A 19,944-nucleotide genomic window follows, 5' to 3' on the forward strand; every position below is an offset into this window, starting at 1 on the left:
TCAAAATCGTGATATTACATATGATACAGATGAGAAATGGGCCCGTACAAGTGGGGACCACAGATTTTACCTGGTTTCAAATTAGCACTTTATTGGCTTATCAAGGATGGTGAGCATTCTGCGGAGAACCTTACTAAATACCTCTTAAAGATCTGACAATATAAGTGTAAAAGTTAAATCTATAAAGTATCCAGGATTTTGAAAAAAAAAAAAAAAAATGTGACTATGGGAGTGAAGAAATGTCATGGGTCTAGTAGTTTTGAAAGGTGTATAGTTCAGAATGAAAATATACAAAGTCCTTCAAAATGGCATCTTGTGTATTAAAGGATAAGTTTTTTGTTATGTATAATTCCACATGTGTTAATTCAGTTTTGATGCCTTCAGTGTGAATCTACAATTTTCATAGTCATGAAAATAAAGAAAACTCTTTGAATGAGAAGGTGCGTCCAAACTTTTGGTCTGTACTGTATATATATATATATATATATATATATATATATATATATATATATATATATATATATTACAATCCCCCCAATGTATTATGTAAAACACCACAGACATGTCATTGGCTACCTAGTCAGAAGGGGGAAGACTTGCATCACTTCCATTTGTATTAGGGTTGTCCCGATACCGATACTACCGGAGTACTTGTACTCCCGCAAATACCCCGATGCCTCATCCGATACCACCACCCCCCCGCCGTTACGCCGCATCCCGCCGCCGTTACGCCGCATCCCCGCTGCCGCCGACTGGGTAATACGGGCGGGGAACATTACAGCTTTCATTTGAATAGCTGTAATGATTCGCGCCGCGTATAGACACTCCCCCTTGCTCGGGTGAACTGTCCAATCCCGAGCAAGGGGGAGTGTCTATACGCAGCGCGGCGCGAATCATTACAGCTATTCAAATGAAAGCTGTAATGTTCCCCGCGCGTATTAACCAGTCGGCGGCAGCGGGGATGCGGCGGGATGCAGGTAAGGGGGACATGGCTGGATATGGGGGGGGAGACATGGCTGGATATGGGGGGGAGACATGGCTGCATGGGGGGGGACATGGCTGGATATGGGGGGGGAGACATGGCTGGATATGGGGGGGAGACATGGCTGGATATGGGGGGGGAGACATGGCTGGATATGGGGGGAGACATGGCTGGAGACATGGCTGGATATGGGGGGGAGACATGGCTGCATATGGGGGGGAGACATGGCTGCATATGGGGGGGAGACATGGCTGCATATGGGGGGGGGAGAGACATGGCTGCATATGGGGGGGGGAGACATGGCTGCATATGGGGGGGACATGGCTGCATATGGGGGGGACATGGCTGCATATGGGGGGGGGACATGGCTGCATATGGGGGGGGACATGGCTGCATATGGGGGGGGGGGACATGGCTGCATATGGGGGGGACATGGCTGCATATGGGGGGGGGGGACATGGCTGCATATGGGGGGGGACATGGCTGCATATGGGGGGGGACATGGCTGCATATGGGGGGGGGACATGGCTGCATATGGGGGGGGACATGGCTGCATTTGTGGGGGGACATGGCTGCATTTGTGGGGGGACATGGCTGCATTTGTGGGGGGACATGGCTGCATTTGTGGGGGGACATGGCTGCATTTGTGGGGGGACATGGCTGCATTTGGGGACACATTTAAAAAAAAGTATCGGTAATCGGTATCGGCGAGTACTTGAAAAAAAGTATCGGTACTTGTACTCAGTCCTAAAATCCCTAATTTGTATGTATCAGAATAATGTGATAGATCAAATATATGAAGAAAATTAAGATTTTGAGGGGTGAAAATGCTAAAATTATTCTGTTGAGAGTAAGATATTGCCACTGATGTGGTGCGGAAACCTCCCTAATTCTTTAAAGCAGACTTGCATTTTTAATATAGAATGAAAGGAAACTCGACAAAGCACAATTTTGTAGTCAAAATAAGCACACACTGACTAACTTTATGAATGCCTTACTTTCAGATGAGCCTTGTCAATATTCCTATTGTACACCTTCCTGGAAACAAGGCTCATCAGTAATGGGTGCTGCAGAGATTACAGGCTGGATACCGGAAACACCAAGTCAATGTACATAGTCGCTAGCACATCAGGAATCTTCAATTATTATTCAAAGGTTTTTATTACAGATAGAGCACATCACATCACAAGGACCAGTTTCGGAGCCATGCAGGACCCCTTTCGTCAGGCATGTGAATGAAGAGGTCCTGCGTAGCTCCGAAACATTGCACTTGTCTTTGTGATGTGATCTATCTGCAATAAAAACCTTTGGACGATAACTGAAGATTCCAGGTGTGCTGGCGAATATGTACATTTACTTTCAGATGACTCTCTCATGCCTATTACAGTAACTACTCCGTAGGGGTAAAAAAAATTCAAATGTTTTGCCAGTCCTCCACCAGTATTTTGTGGCCGAGTATAAACCATGAAACAAAGGTCAGTTCTAGTGACAGTGTACAGATTGGTCTGCTCTAGTAGAAGTGGACCAAAGACAATGGTTTATGGGTGTGAAATACAGGTTTGCATCGAAGTTGCCTTCTTATTTGAAGGTCAAAGTTATATCTAACGATTTGTATGACTGCTCATTTTAAAACAACAGTGTTTCCCTTTTTTAAATTAGGCTGCAGGCAATCTTAAACAAATCTTAAACCTTACAGAATGTATTAAAAACAGGTTTATGCTATCAAAAACTGTTCATGACTATGATTTTCTAATGACACTTAATTAAAGCACTTTGCAGGATTTTGCCTTAATTAAGCACTTGTAGGATTTGCCTGGATAATTCAAAGATTTATTGGATTTGGCTGCACTCAGAACAAAATGAAAAAAAGGATTGTAATCTCTTTTCAGTATATGCCCACTTGAGTTTCTTGCCACAAGCTCCATAAAAAAATATTACATATGCAGTGATATTTTTAAAAGCCTCTTAAATCCAATTCCATGTATCAATATGTGCTTTTCTTCTACATAGAACTACATAATCCACCACATCATGTCTTGCAGATGCCTACTGGTTTTGGAAGCAGCTATAATGTACCTTTGCTAAAATTCTATTAGAGGTTTAATAGATAATGCATTATCGGTTTACTGAAGCAACAGTTTTTAAGAAACCTAGTGGAAAAGTCATGTACCATTTGTTTGGCTGTATACTATAGACTGCATTCAACAAACAAATTGAAACCCTAGATAAATTAACACAAATCTGAATTACAGTAATGCAGATCGTCCTATAGAAAAACTTTTTTTTTGGGATCCCAGGACTAAATGCAGATTCTCAGAATTTAGGAATATCAGTATTATCTCTGGAATACCAGCAGCCTTTTCTTTTTAGGGAAAGTCAAAGGACTTTTCTCTGAAATCAATTTACAGTACAAAATCCCTACATGTGAGTCAATAGCAGAAACCAATTTAGTCAAAGTTATATGAAAATATTAAGGTGGACTAATGCACTAATTTATAAAAATATAACACCAAACAATTTACCTGGCATGCTTTTCAACAATTTTGCATTGCACATATGTCCTTTCCAAATGTCTGTTAGAATGTATTCCATCCTCTTTGCACGCCAAAGAAAGTTGAACACTCTCAGATAATGGCTCATACACTCTCTGGTAAAGACCTAAGAAGAAAAAAAAAAAACAACAACAAAAGGTTTTTGATAATGGACAAACTGATGACTTTGGAATCAATAAGCTGGTATTGTGGAATCATTCTTCAAATAATTTATTCTAATTTATTGGCTTTGCGCGTAGCCTTTGTGGCCAAACTGTGTAAGCAAAACACGAGCTGGGCAAAATTAATTTTATTTCTACCAAAATAGTGAGGTAAATAATGTACAATAATGGTCTACTACAGCAACACACAGTATTATAGATACTAATGGGTATCATTGTTAGCTTAATTTAAAGATAATGAACAGTATCTGATGCTTAAAAAATAAATATAAAAAAAAGTGTCCCTGACTTAGACAAAGTCTGGAAACAAATGCAGGTTAATTTAACATAAATGTAAAAAAAGCCTTAGAAGCTGTGAATCTTCATTGCCTTTTCTGTAGGCACAACAAATAAACTACTTGGGCTTTGTTTGTATGAGTGCCCAAAAGCGCTCTTTCTGCTCAACTGCCAGTCTTCAAAATTCAAGGGTCACTGTGCAGCCTTAAAATGCTTGTGCTGCATGTGTTTGGAGCATTTAGCCATTTAATGGCCCATCACAAAAGCAACTGTGGCACAGTCCAATGGCGCTTGAAACAATGGTGCCCATGCAGGGCAGAGTAACAAGTTTAATTTAAGATCCTTTCCAAGTAGCAAACACTTCTCATTTACCCCACTGCGGCATTGTCTAGCGACCAGAAAGGAAGAAAATATCCAGTACCTCTGGGTATGGAGAAGAATGTGATTTCCGCCCCTTCCTCTCAAGTGACAGTGCAGATACTTTGAAATAAGCCAAGCTTTATCACTTGGAAGTGGGGATGCTAATGAAAAAGACATTAACATGAACCTGCAGTTTTGACCTGCATGGGAAAAGTGGATGATCACATAAGTTCATAGAAATCAAACCATTGCCTAGTCAAGGCTAAGGGTGCACTCATACATGCAGTTTTAGCCATGCCGGGGCGCAGTTAATTTCCTTGGTCCAATCTGTTTGTGTAGTACGAGTGCTCTAAACTGTTATTGGGAATGGTTAAACATATTGTCCCCAGGATCACTTGTAAGAGGTGGTACCACCTGTGGTCTATACCAGTGGTCTCCAAACTGCGGCCCTTTGCTTACCTTTATCCGGCCCTTGGGGCACTATCTCTCTCATTGATACGAGACACTATTCTGCCATCTGACACAGACAATGGAGCACCATTTCTTCCACTGACACAACTAATAGAGCACTATTCCTCCCTATGATACCAGCAATGGGGCACTATTCCTCCCCCTAATACCAGATGTTTACTAACAATGATGCCAGGAAAATTTCCACTCCCACTGGCCAAAGTCCGGCCCTCGAAGAGTCTGAAGGACAATAAACCGGCTCTTTGTTTAGAATGTTTGGAGACCCCTGGTCTATACAGTTCACTCCTGTAGCAATTAACCTTTATGTTGCTGTGAGCTGACTTATTTAAAATAAAAAATTGCTGATCAAATTTAGGCTTATGTTTGGCTTAACAGTTTTTGACACATTCTCTCCCCCTACGTGCAAGATAGATAGATTAAATTTAAGATTGGTCCAGGTGATTCTGGATGCCCTATGATAGTTGCACAATGTAAAACAATATTTTATATATAACAATTATTTGTGTGAGCATAGTTAGAAAATTCACCATAATCTATAACAAAAGCATGTGTAATAAATACTACATTTAAATTGTGTATTTTTGTAAGGTTATCTTACTAATGCAGAACTATAGATATGGAGACAAGAAAATTCGCGCTAACCCAAGAATATAAATTAAATTAATAAAGAATAAAAAATATATATAGGTATGTTAAACCGGAAGGCAGCAGTAAACAGTGCATATACACATAAATACAAATAGAAAAAAAGAAAAAACTGCGCCAACTCAATACAACCAGCTGTGATGCCGCAAACAAAATAAATAAATTGATCAGAGTGAAACAGTCCTAAAAAATGTCTCAATAATAATGAAGCAATAAATGTAGCGATAAATGGTATTCAGCTGGAGACTGACAACACCGAAGTGCAGGACAAAATCATCAGTGAAACCGCCACCACATAGACAGCCTCTTACCAGATTGATAAGAGGGAATAGCCTTAAACAGGTTAACCGCACAGTGGTAACACCGGGTCCAGGGGAATCCAGATCAAATCCTCCACGGGAAAGAACCAGCGGCCAGGGGAATCCTCAATCCTCCACAGAAAACTAGCTGCCCCTTCACTCGGAAGTCCCGTGGGTCACCAGAACAAAAAACAGGCCATAGCGTGATACCGTTTGAGGGTATTTATTTCAGTAAAAAAGATTGTACTTACAATTAAGCAGAATCATAAAAACATTTAAAATTGGTGCCCGCCGGCAACAAGGAGCCCTTTCTCATTCAAAATGAGCGCTGTAGCGTCACTGAGCGCTCAGTGACGCCACTGCGCTCATTTTGAATGAGGAAGGTTCTTTCCCGGTGGAGGATTGGATATGGATTCCCCTGGACCCGGTGTTACCACTGTGCGGTTAACCTGTTTAAGGCTATTCCCTCTTATTAATCTGGTAAGAGGCTGTCTATGTGGTGGCGGTTTCACTGATGATTTTGTCCTGCACTGCGGTGTTGTCAGTCTCCAGCTGAATACCATTTATCGCTACATTTATTGCTTCATTATTATTGGGACATTTTTTAGAACTATAGATATAGCCCCAGTTCCAAAAAAAGTTGGAAAGCTGTGTAAAATCTACAGTGCATCCGGAAAGTATTCACAGCGCCCCACTTTTTCGACATTTTATGTCACAGCATTATTCCAAAATGGATTAAATTCATTATTTACCACAAAATTCTACAAACAATACCCCATAATGACAATGTGAAAGAAGTTTGCCTGAAATCTTTGCAAATTTATTAAAAATAAAAAAAATGTCATGTACATAAGTATTCACAGCCTTTGCCATGACACTTAAAATGTTGCTTATGTGCATTCTGTTTTCACTGATCATCCTTGAGATGATCTACAACTTGATTGGAGTCTACCTGTAGTAACTTGATTGGACATGATTTGGAAAGGCACACACCTGTCTATATAAAGTCCCACAGTTAAGAGTGCATGTCAGAGCACAAGGCAAGCCATGAAGCCCAATGAATTGTCTGTAGACCTCAGAGACAGGATTGTATCGAGGCACATATCTGGGAAAGGGTACAGAAAAATGCCTGCAGTATTGAAGGTCCCAATGAACACAGTGGCCGCCATCATCAGTAAATGGAAGTTTGGAACCACCAGGACTCTTCCTAGAGCGGGCCGCCCAGCCAAACTGAGCGATCAGGGGAGAAGGGCCTTAGTCAGGGAGGTGAACAAGAACCCGATGGTCACTCAGAGCTCAAACATTTCCCTGTGGAGAGAAGAACAATCATTTCTGCAGCACTCCACCAATCAAGCCTGTATGGTAGAGTAGCCAAACGGAAGCCACACCTCAGTAAAGGGCACATGACAGCCCCACCTGGAGTTTGCCAAAAGGCACCTGAAGGACTGTCCGACCATGAGAAACAAAACTCTCTGGTCCGATGAAACAAAGATTAAACTCTTTGGCTGAATGGCAAGAGTCGTGACTGGAGGAAACCAGGCACCGCTCATCACTTGGCCAATACGAGCCCTACAGTGAAGCATGGTGGTGGCAGCATCATGCTGTGGGGATGTTTTTCAGCATCAGAAACAGGGAGACTAGTCAGGATTGAGGGAAGGATGAATGCAGCAATGTACAGAGACATCCTTGATGAAAACCTGCTCCAGAGCGCTCTGTACCTCAGCTGGCAAAGGTTCATCTGCCAACAGGACAACGACCCTAAGCACACAGCCAATATAACAACGGTGTGGCTATGGGACAACTCTGTGAATGTCCTTGAGTGGCCCAGCCAGAGCAGAGGCTTGAATCCAATTGAACATCTATACAGAGACCTAAAAATGGCTTTGCACCGACAATCCCCATCCAACCTGATGGCGCATGAGAGGTCCTGCAAAAAGAATGGGGGTAAACTGACCAAAAATAGGTGTGCCAAGCTTGTAGCATCATACTCAAAAATACTTGAGGCTGTAATTGGTGCCAAAGGTGCGTCAACAAAGTATTGAGCAAAGGCTGTGAATACTTATGTACATGAGATTTTTTTAGTTTTTTATTCTTAATACATTTCCAAAGATTTCCACTCCTTTGTTATCTTAGCTTAGGATCATTGTCCTGTTGAAAGAACCTTCGCCCCAGAGCGCTGTGGAACAGGTTTTCATGAAGGATATCTCTGTGACTTGCTTCTTCATGTACAAACTTCTTTCACATTATCATTACGGGGTATTGTTTGTAGAATTTTTAGGAAAATAATTCATTTAATCAATTTTGGAATAAGGCTGTAACATAAAATGTGGAAAAAGTGATGTGCTGTAAATACTTTCCGTATGCACTGTACATTAAAAAAAAAAAAAAAACTATTTGCAAATTTCATAAACCCATATTTCATTCATATTAGAAAATAGAAAACATTAAATGTTTAAACTGGGAAAATGTACCAAAAAATCTTATAGTGAGATTTTCTCAGAAGTAAAGATGGGCAGAGGCTCACCAACCTGTGAAAAGCTGCATCTAAAAATTGTCCAACAATGTCAGAATGACATTCCTCAACTTAAAATTGCAAAGACTTTAAATAGATCATCATCTACAGTACAAATTATCATCAAAGTGTTTCAAGAATTTCTCTGGGTCAAAGCTCATTTAAATTGTTGCAAAGTGGAAAACTGTTCTGTGGTTGGACAAATTTAAATTTGACATATGTTTCACCATGGGCTCTGCGTCCTTTGGACTAAAGAGGAGAGAGAGCCTCCAGCATATCAGCACTTAGTTCAAAAACCTGCATCTCTGATGGTATGGGGGTGCATTAGTCCATGTGAAATGGGCAGTTTGCAGATCTGGAAAGGCACCATTAATGCGGAAAGATATATCCAGGTTTTAGAGAAGAATATGGGTGGCTCCAGACAATGTCTTTTCCAGGGAAGCTCTTTCATATTTAAGGAGGACAATAAACCACATACTGCATCTATGACAACAGTACGACTTCATAGTAGAAAAGTCCAGGTGTTTAACTGGTCTGCCTGCAGCCCAGATCTTTCATCAACTGGAAATACGTATTTAGGTCACTGAATATTTTTGGATTTGTTATCTGCCAAAAGGAAGAATTTCTGTTTTTAAAAGTTTTAAAACAACCAATCTTTAGGAAGGAACTCCTGCATCTCTCCATATACTCTTCAATCCTCACACGTAAAACTAAAATGTACCAACAATCCATAAGAAAGCACTGTATCCAGCTCCAACACTCCTCCATTGCAAAAGAAGCCCCATCTCTAAAGGTTTTAAAATGTACCTCAGCCTTGTCTATAGGTGTATATATACACATATTAATATATTTGTGCACACTGTTGTACTAGCACTTGCAAGTCAGCATGTGAAAATGTATAGATTTTTCTGAAATAGGCATGCAAATTACCTCACACTTCACGACAAACATTTTCAAGCATTTTAAAGAGATGCCATTTGCTTCTTGAGTAAAGTAACATAATAGCTTCATTAAGCAAAATACCGATTTTAGGTGATAAAACTCTTTTGAACAATAAACCAGCTATTTTCTAATCAAACCTAATGAATCCTTCATCATATTTTATTTTAAATTGTATAAATATGATAGTACTTAAATACATTCCACAGTGCCTTGCAAATTATTTCAAATTAGTTGATAGTCTATGAATAATGGAACACAATGAATGAACTATTTTATTAAGGACATGCTTAAATCTCAAAGAGAACAAGTGAATTATTAAATATATAAGATGAGGTTTAAATAAAAAGCCACTTATCTACATATAACACATTAAAAGAAACTGACATTGTAACCGTAATATTCACTGCCATGCCTTAAAGGCTAGGTTCACCTTTTTCAGAAAATAGCCTATGCATTCAAGGGGCCTTAGTAATATTTAAAATTGTGAAGTTTTGTAAAAATGCTTATTTTTTTATTAAAAAAATCAAAATGGTAAAAAATAAAGAAACATAGTAAGGCCCCTTTCACATGGAGCGGACTCCATCAAGCAGATCTGCCTGCTCACCAGATGACAGGTCCATGTCCGCTCAGTTAATGCAGAGCAGACACGAACATAGCCTGCTGTTCTCTATGGGGCCGTCCAAAGTAAAAGGACTGTCTGTATGTTTCAATCCAATTCTCATTTGATCCATTCTGCTAGATGGATGGGGATGTTTTTATCGGACAGAATCGGATGCAGGCAGGTGTAAACGGACACATGTTCATTTACATCAGCCTCACCATAGAGAGCAATGGGTGGTCAGATCAAGCTCGCCTGAAAAACAGACAGGCGGACCCAATCGACCTGCTTGTGTAAAAGGGGCCTGAGGCCTTGTTCACACAGGGCATACACGCCTGCAAGGCCATGTTTACCTGTAGCAGGATGTACAGGTGTTCCACGCATCCCTGTGCAGGCAGTCCATTCATGTCATTTGGGATGTAACAACTGCACGAACAGACCCATTGCTCCCAATTTGACATCCATGTAGGTCCAGGTTCGTGTCCCTGAGCTCACTGTCTGCGTTTGGGGTCAAGCACCCACACCGATGTCAGATTGGGAGCAGCGGTTATGCCTATGCAGCTGTTGCATCCCAATTGACATAAATGGGACTGGACTGCCTGCACCTGTGTATCGCATTGCAGTTAACCATGACCCTCCATGGGCATACACTTCAGTATGCCACATGTAAACAATGCTTCAGTAGCAATTTAGCAGGAATTTATGTTGTGTTTATGTGCACCAATAATGATTTTAGTGTATTTTTAGTGAAAATAGCGATTTGATGAACATTTGTGCAATTATTGCGGGAGCCAAAAAAAATCTGTAGCACTTTTAAATTCTACAGGTTATGTGCTTCCAGAAAATGTATGGTTTCAAATTCTGAAAGCTGCAATTGAAAAATGGTAAGTTCTGAATTATTAGAGTATTTTTTTTTTATTTACAGTTTTGCGTACCTTCAGTTTTCACCATTTCACGAAAAAGTGAATTTTTTCATTTACAAAGTATTTGTTATTTATTAACTCAATACAGTTTTAACTTTTTTATTTTATTTAGTAAGAATTTAGAAAATTCTGCCATGTATGAATCCACCAATAATGATTTTAGTGCATTTTTAATGAAGATATCGTTTTGATAAACATTTACGCAAATATCACTGTGCCTTAAAAATCAGTAGCACCTTCTTTTTATTCTGCTTGCCATGTGCTTTCAGAAAACATATGGTTTGGTGGGTCTTTTATGTCCCGTACACACAATCAGAATTTCCGATGGAAAAAGTCAGACGGACTTTTTCAATCGGAAATTCCAACAGTGTGTATGCCCCATCGGATTATTTCCATCTGAAATTCCGATGAATTCCGCCAGTGTTTATATAGAGAACATGTTCTCTTTTACGCCGATGGAAAGCCGTAGGAATTCCGATGTGATTTTGGTCGGTCAAAGGTCAGACCATGTGTACGGGGCTTTACACATGCTGAAAGCTGTAAGTGAAACAGGAAATTGTTTTAAGAAATGTTTGGATACGTCTGATTTTCACCATTTCTCAAAAATAAAAAATTTACAAATATACAAAAACTTGTTATTTATTAACTCGATACAGATTTAGCTTTTATATTTAGAAGGAACTGTGCTGTGTTGTATCTGTCAATAATGATTTTAGTGTCATTTTAACAAAAAAATTGCTTTGGTAAACATTTGCACAAATATCGTAGGGCCTTAAAAATCAGTAGTGCCTTCCTTTTATTCTACTGGTCCTATGCTTTCAGAAAATATTTTACAAACTCTGAAAGCCGTAAGGGAAAAATTTAAATCTTCCGATTTTTTGAGAAATTTGGTCATTTACATTTTTGTGTACATTCAGTTTTCACCATTTTTCAAAAAAGCCCAATTTAAAAATGATGTTAATATTTAATAACTCAATACAGTTTAAGCTTTATTGTTTAGTAGGAATTTAGTGGGGATTTTGTAAAATTTGCTGCGTTTATATCTGCTAATAATGATTTTAGCGAATATATTGTTTTGATAAACATATGTGCAAATATCACTGGGCATTAAAACCAGTAGCACCTTCTTTGTATTATACAGGACATGTGTTTTCAAGAGTGAAAAATTAAAAAAAACTTTTCTTTTAGAGAAATTTGGATATTTAAATTTTTGCCTATGTTCGATTATCACCATTTCGCAGAAAAGGCACAATTTAAAATGTACTAATATTTGTTTTTATCAACTAAATACAAGTTAGGCCCCTTTCACACCTGCGGACCGTATGTCCGCTTTTACATACATCCGTTTGCGGATGAAAAAGGGACATACATTGGTCCCTATGAGATCGCGGATGTCAGCAGATGAACATTCGCTGACACCCGATTTTGCCTGCCTCCGCAATGATCCAATTCTGCATCCGATCCCCCCATAGGGGAGAGCGGAGAAAAGACAGGGCGGTCCCCTGCACAGTGTGCGGGGACCGCCCTGTCATCCGCCGGCTCAGCGGGGATCAACGGAGCGATCCCTGCTGAGCAAGCGGAGGTTTATTGGGTGGATCATTACTGATCCGCCCCGTGTGAAAGGGGCCTTAAGCTTTTATGTTGAGCAGGAATTATGTAAAATGGGATGTGTTTTTATCTGCTAATGATTTTAGTGTAGTTTTAGTGAGAATATTATTTTTATTCTATTGGTCATGTGCTTTCAGAAAATATATGGTTTGGCCAGGGGCTTTTAAAAACTGCAAGGGAAAAATAAAAAAGCAATGGTAAAAATTGCAAAAATGGTCTGGCCAGCTAATTTTAAGGCTCCCTTCACACCTATGCAAATTGAATGCGTGTTTCCCCTCATCCAATTCGCATATCAGAAAAATATGATTGGCTCTCTATGGAGCCGGTTCACATATCTCCGCAGCAGGTCTGGTGTGGTGGGCAGGAAAAACGTGTGCCTTTTTTGGGGGGGTTTCAGGTCCGAATTCAGCCCAAAATTCGGGCTAAAATCGGACCTGAAGCAGTGAACCAGCACGCACCGGACCCCTTCTGTGCGACAGATGGGGCGATAGTGTGAACCGAGACTAAAATTGGAGCACAGGACCTGGCATCGAAAAGGTTAAAATGGTGCAACACCCCAAACCACCAGACCATTCATGCATCAAGTTCATAAGGTACGACACAACAAACCGTTACACCATGAAGCATCAACTTTATATGCACACTAGCTGAATACCCGGCGTTGCCCGGTCTTCCTATCTTAACCTTTTGGGGAGGAAAATCATAGTAATATAAATATACCCATCTTTTATATAAGGGTGTAGGTAAGGGTTAATTTAACTGTCATATAAGTAATATGTGTACCAGGTATTATTGAAATATCTCCAGGCGTACAGAAGTTATGTGGGAACATACATTTCCCATTGATTTGCATGGGACATTAAACAAAAACCCCGACCCTCACAAATGGGGGTAGTTAAGGGATAAATTAACTATCCTATAGTTTAAGTGGACATATAAGTAACATGTGACCAAGTGTTATCGAAATATGTATAGCCGTTTGGAAGTTATGAAGTAACATGTATTTCCCATAGAGTTGAATGGGACTTTAAAGAAAAACCCCGACCATGGCAAATGGGGGTGGGTAAGGGTTAAACCACCTATCCTATGTTTGTTGCTGACATATAAGTAACATGTGTGCCAAGTTTCATGTTAATATCTTTAGCCGTTTGGACGTGATGCTGGAACATACATACATGCACACACACACACACACGTTGAGTTTTATATACCGGTATATAGATTGCTTATGCTGCTGAAATACATATGCGCATGAAAGTTCTGTACATTTTTGCATGATTTTTTGTATGGATTTGTGGTGTGCACTAAATATATTGAGACAGATTTTGTTCTTTATTTTTTGGATAATCTTTTTTTTTTTTTAAAGTACAAAATTTTAACCAAGGACCAAGAAAAGAGAGGGGTAGAAAACAAATACTATATGTAGATTAATTAATTTTATATATTTGTTGTACATTAGAAAATTGTCAAGTATAAGAGTTTTCAGTGTCAAATGGTTTCACCAAAGACAGACATCAAAACAGATAACATTTAGGCCTCATTCACATACAGGCATACTACAGCATAGAACCCTGTGGAGGCTGTGTTTGTCCGCACGTAGATACACAAGTGTTCCATGCATCCACACGCAGACAGTCCAATTCATGTCTATTTGGACACGGCAGCTGCACAAATACACCAAATGCTCCCAGTGTGGGTGTTTTCAGGGCTGTGCACCTGCTGCACAAACACAGCTGCTGCATCCCAATAGACATGAATGACACTGCGCGTGATTGCATGGAACACCTGTGCAAAAGCACCAGATGGTTTCAAGTGCAGCTGTTTTTTTTAAAAGCCGCAGGGACTTCTTTCCTGCATTTTCCGCAGGTACAGCAGCCCATTCCAAATGAATGGGCTGCTGTGCCCGTGCAAACGTGGCATGCAGGAAATGGATAGATATGAACCTAGCCTAACTTGAAGGCACTTGGCATAAAGAGGACATGAATAAAATATGAATGTTGTATTTTACAGTTTTTTTTCTCTGGTTTCAATAATCTGCCCTTTTAACCCATGACTGCTTTAATAACTAAATAGCCTTTTGGACAAACTTGGTAAAAGACAACAATATATCCTTTTTGGCTATAAGTTCACTTATTAATGAAAACACTCTTTACGTCAGGCTTTTTTTTTAACCAGGGTGTCCAGGCACCGAGGTGCCTTCAGGTCTTTTCAGGGGTGCCGTAGTAAAATGCCTAAATATTGCCCAAAAATAGTATACAAGCCAGAGGGTTGATCAAGTCTGCCTTTAGTTGCACAAAGCCTAAAGGTTTTCATTGTGCATCATTACAACCTCCCAGCTGCCAGCGTCATGATGTCATTGGTTAATAAGGATGATGTCAGGCCCCTGCACAGCATCCTTGTTTGTCCCTCCCCTGCCCTTCTCCATCAGCACTGGGGTCACATTAGCTGAGTGAGGAAGAAAAACTGAAGAAGAATACTAGTCAGTACCAGTAAGCAAAGGCAAGTTTGCTTTGGAAGAATAAATCACCTCTAAATGTTGGGATCCCAGATGTGTGGATGTTGCTGCAACATACGTTGGACTTGTGTCTTTTCTCAACCTCACCTACTATGTGACTATGCAACTATTAGAATAGTTATTTACCTTTTAGAATGGGGTGCCTTGAGACCGTGGATAATGTTAAAAGGTGCCTTGACTGAAAAAAGATTGACAGACCCTGCTTTACATGACAAGAACCTTTCATAAAGACAGTTTTATGAGCAGTGGGATTGTTGATACACACTCTTGTGGTTTTGTGAAGTCTCTAAAGACCTTGGGGTACAATTAATGGCACATTATAACAAAAAGCCAGTTACAGTTATCTAAAACGGATCCTCCACAAAGCTAGAGAGGTGTGCTGCTTTGATTCTAGGATAGTTAAACAGTGATATTTAGAACAGAAATTAACTTACAGTGGCTATAGGTCCATCCACATGGTAATCTAAACTAAATACATCCCATCCAGTGTCTCCAGGAGAAACCTAAAAAGTAACAGAGATAAAAGGTTAAAACAAACTCTCCAATTCCTTTTTTTAGAACAAAAACAAACATGTCAAAAGGCACAGTGGTCACTTCATGTACCCTTTCTAAAATATGTTTGCGCTTTTTAAGTCAAATTGTCTACAGAATAGTAAAATGTAAGTATAAGGTAGGGATGAACAGTCTTTTTAAATTGTTCCACTATCACTGAACTGCTATTTTCCTACAGATTCTCTGAGGAAATCCTTTCCACAGAACAGAAAATGGTAGAAATAGGAACACTAAATTAATCTGGGAATTTAGAAAACATTTTAGCAGAGTCATTATTTTTTGGATGAAATAGAAACCACTATTTGTTTTACCATAACAAAAAGCAGCAAAAGAAATCAGGCGCCTACTGAAGAGCAACAAATTGCTATATGAAGAGCATAAGCCATTGCCAATTGTAGATCGTAGCTGGGAGTAGGACATATAAAACAAGCAGCAAAAGTTCCTAAAAGCGCTTGGATCCACAAATGTTGTCTTTAAAAAGGCATCTGGTAAAACCACTACTTGTATGGGACCAATACTAACGTAAACCACATATAGTTATTGTGTAAGCTCAATATTTATTGATAAAGGATAAGGTTTTAAGCAATGCCAGTGCCAGTGCTGTGTGTGAACAGCGGCTGACCTGCACTCCACTGAGAAAGGTCCGGGATGTGTCTCACTGGGGATAGATTGCAGCGATGGTAACCTGCTAACCGGAAGATGACTGCCCGCCAACCAGAGGAGTTGGTCTGCCACATTGTGGGGACACAAAGGACGAAAGAGAGACCAGGAAAAGGGCTGTCGCCAAGCCATAACTCTGTGGGAGGAAGGCGTCTGTGTCCATCCTCTAGCGATGACATCACTCGCTAAGCCGGAAATGCCTTGGGAGGAAGCCGCTGGTGAACCGCTTTCCAGAAGCGCCCGATAGCAAGCTAATGTCAATGTTCCTGTCACAATGACAACATGTTTCGCATACCTGCGCTTTGACATGCCAGTGCCAGAGGTGTGTGTGCACCGTGGCTGACCTGTACTCCACTGAGAAAGGTCCGGGATGTGTCTCACTGGGGATAGATAGAAGCAATGGCAACCTGCTAACCGGAAGAGGACTGCCCGGCAAGTCATGTCAAAGCGCAGGCATGCGAAACATGTTGTCATTGTGACAGGACCATTGGCATTAGCTTGCTATCCAGGTGCTTCTGGAATGCGGTTCACCAGCCGCTTCCTCCCACAGAGTTACGGCTTGGCAACACAACAGTTTCATCCGGTGTGTCCCCACAATGTGGCAGACCAACTTCTCTGGTTGGTGGGCAGTCATTTTCCGGTTAGCAGGTTACCATCGCTGATATCTATCCCCAGTGATACACATCCTGGACCTCTCTCAGTGGAGTGCAAGTCAGCCACGGTTCACACACACCTCTTGCACTGGCATTGCTTAAAACCTTTATCAATAAATATTGAGCTTATACAATAACTATGTGTGGTTTACATGAGTATTGGTCCCATACAAGTAGTGGTTTTACCAGTGACCACGTGCCTTTTTGAGACACCATTTTGGAACCAAGTGCTTTTACGAACTTTTGCTTCATGTTTTATTTGTTTTACCATGTTAATTTTGAACTGATTTTTAAATGGAAGGATCTGCCTATCCATTTTGCGCCGGTCTAAAAGAGTGGGCAGAAAGCTCTGAGCATAGACAAGTGTAACATATCCACTCTACTAAACACGAAGAAGAACATTAGTAAATATGGATATCCAATCAATTACAATATATACATAAAATGTTTTTGAAAATGAGAATAGAATTATCTGTAAACTAATGTGTGACAAGCAAAACCAAGAAAACACAACAATAGCATGTCTTTTGTATTCTACTCCCAATAAATTGCACCAGATGTTACTAGGTACCCAACAATTCTGTAGCTAAAATTGTGGCCAAATTAAAAAAAAATAAAGAATTTAGTTTAGGGGCATAGTGTGGGCATAGCATTCAATAAAACTGCTTCCTTATTAGCAATGTTACTTGACTCTTTTCTAAAAACGAATTAAAAAAAATAGCCAGCATGTAGAAATGGAAACTTCAACGCTACATCCAAGTCTAGGCATACCAAAATGTATGATACGCAGGCTGCTTTAGAATAAACAGTTTCGTTACTTTCAATATCTCAACTGTTCACGTGTTTAAACAACAAGTTTTTACATGGATGTTTTGTTACCGCTTTGTATCATTCTTATTTTACACAATGGGCATATTTAATAAATGGCCAGTAAATAGAAACGAGATGTGTTACAGATAAAACTTTGCCATAATTTTTCTTCACTTAAGCGTTTGCGGCTTTCTGTCATCCTTGCATGTTCAGAACCACCTTGCAATCCCCTAAGCATGAAATACATGGGGTGTACTGACCCAGACAACTCAAGCGCAGAGATCCCACCAATATATTCTCAAGATATATGAGAAATTAGCAAGTGATTTTACAAAAGAAAACTTTTGTCGTACGTTACCAGAATGTACAATTTTCGCTTAATCAGTACAGTATTCGTCCGAAAAAAAAATGTAAAAACCAAGACCATGCATGCTCAGAAAATATAGAATACATTTAACCACTAGTCCACCGGGCCTATTTTGGCACTTCTCTCCTTCATGTAAAAATCTAAATTTTTTTGCTAGAGAATTAATCAGAACCCCCAAACATTATATTTTTTTTTTTTAGCTGACACCCTAGGGAATAAAATGGCGGTCATTGCAACTTTTTTTCCCCCTCGCACGTTTTTTGCGCAATAATTTTTCAAACGCCTTTTTTTGGGGAAAAAAACGGTTTCATGAATTAAAAAATAACAAAACAGTAAAGTTAGCCCAATATTTTTGTATAATGTGAAAGATGATGTTACGCCGAGTAAATAGATACCCAACTTGTCACGCTTTAAAATTGCGCACACACATGGAATGGCGCCAAACTTCGGTACTTAAAAATCTCCATAGGTGACGCTTTAAAATGTTTTACAGGTTACTATTTTCGAGTTACAGAGGAGGTCTAGTGCTAGAATTGTTGCACACGCTCCAACGCACGCGACGATACCTCACATGTGGGGTTTGAACGGCGTTTACATATGTGGGCGGGACTTGCTTGCGTGTTCGCTTCTGCGCGCAAGATAACGAGGACACGGGCGTTTTGAAAAAGAAAAAAAAATAATTTTATTTTACTTAATTGTTTTTATTTTTTCACTTTTTTTTTTGATCACTTTTATTCCTATTACAAGGAATGTAAAACATCCCTTGTAATAGGAATCAGTGTGACAGGTCCTCTTTATGGAGAGATGTGGGGTCAATAAGACCCCACATTTCTCCTCCAGGCGGCTTACAAGCACTGAATGCTGATACAAGCTACAGGAAGTGATGTCATCTAAAAATCCATTCAAAGACTGACAAGATTCTAAATATCATGTGAATGAGACAGGCTGGGAAGGATCTTCTGGGTCATGTGACAGCTGAATATCGATTAGGAAAAAGATGGACCTCGCTTGAAGGAGAGCGTAATGCACAGGACCTATCTATTTATGAGGAAGTGATCATACCTTGGATATCTGTCCTTTGGAGTCCCTGCTGGTCCGGTGCCTCAATTTGTGGAAGGAGTTTCTTATAGGCTTTTGAACCTCTTGGTTGTGGTAAGCCGCTTTCCATTAGGTGGTGGTTTCCTCACAAGAAGTAATTTTCACGGTGGTGCTGTTTATCCTGTTTGCTGGGTCTGCCTCGATCCCCTACATACAACTAGGGACTTTTCTAATACCTATACCCCTATTATGTTATTATTCTTGGGGCTCAGAGACTTTGTTCTTCTCTATTAATTACTGGCACCCTGTTGCTGGTTTGTTCTATTGGCGCAGTTTTATTTTTGTATCATTCAGATATCCCGTGGACAAGTGGTTAAAAAACATCACTTGCGAAGTTGTATTCTGTCGTAAGAGAATTTTCGTAACTTTAGTAGTCTTTTCATTTTCAATACGAGACGAACATGCAAAAAAAAAACGGATGATCGTTTATCCGATATTCTCATTGTGTGTACAGGGCTTCAGCGGTTCCCGACCGGCTCACGCAGATATCCTGCAGCAGAATGTCTCTCCTGGGTGAAATCCCGTACATATACAGCTTTGCCCAGGAGAGCCACCAGAGGGCGCACCCGCTGCACGAAAGCCAGCACGTGGATTTGTGTGTGTAAACACAAATCCCCATGCTGTCAGAGGAGCGACAGCAGATTGTGTGTTTCTACAAAGTAGAAACAGCAATCTGTCATCTTTCCTAGTCACTCCCCTCCACATACAGTTAGAACACCCTTCCTGGTCAGTGAAATGTTTACAGTAATCAGTAGGGTTGTCCCGATACCAGTAACGGTATCGGGACCGATATTGAGTATTAGCGGGAGTACTCGTACTCCCGCTAATACCGCCGATGCTAAAATAGAATACTTCCCCCCCCCCCGCCGCCGCGTTAATCACCGCGACACGGGGAACATTTCAGTCAGCTTTCGTTTGAATAGCCGTTTTCCCCGCCGCGCATAGACACCCCCCCTTGGA

At 40.3% G+C, this 19,944-nt stretch overlaps 1 protein-coding gene across 1 annotated transcript in view; it reads right to left on the reverse strand.

Annotated features, from left to right (window-relative positions):
- Positions 1–19,944, reverse strand: part of TUBGCP3 (tubulin gamma complex associated protein 3) — a 134,264-nt gene that overhangs the window by 21,501 nt on the left and 92,819 nt on the right. Inside the window, exons 16-17 of the mRNA XM_040336227.1 lie at positions 15,279–15,347; positions 3,505–3,640 (exon numbers count right to left, since the gene is read on the reverse strand). Of these exons, the coding sequence (XP_040192161.1) occupies positions 3,505–3,640; positions 15,279–15,347 (205 nt within the window). The remainder of the gene's footprint in view (positions 1–3,504; positions 3,641–15,278; positions 15,348–19,944) is intronic.

Source organism: Rana temporaria, chromosome 2 (genome assembly GCF_905171775.1).
Source record: "Rana temporaria chromosome 2, aRanTem1.1, whole genome shotgun sequence".
NCBI classification, from domain to species: domain Eukaryota; kingdom Metazoa; phylum Chordata; class Amphibia; order Anura; family Ranidae; genus Rana; species Rana temporaria.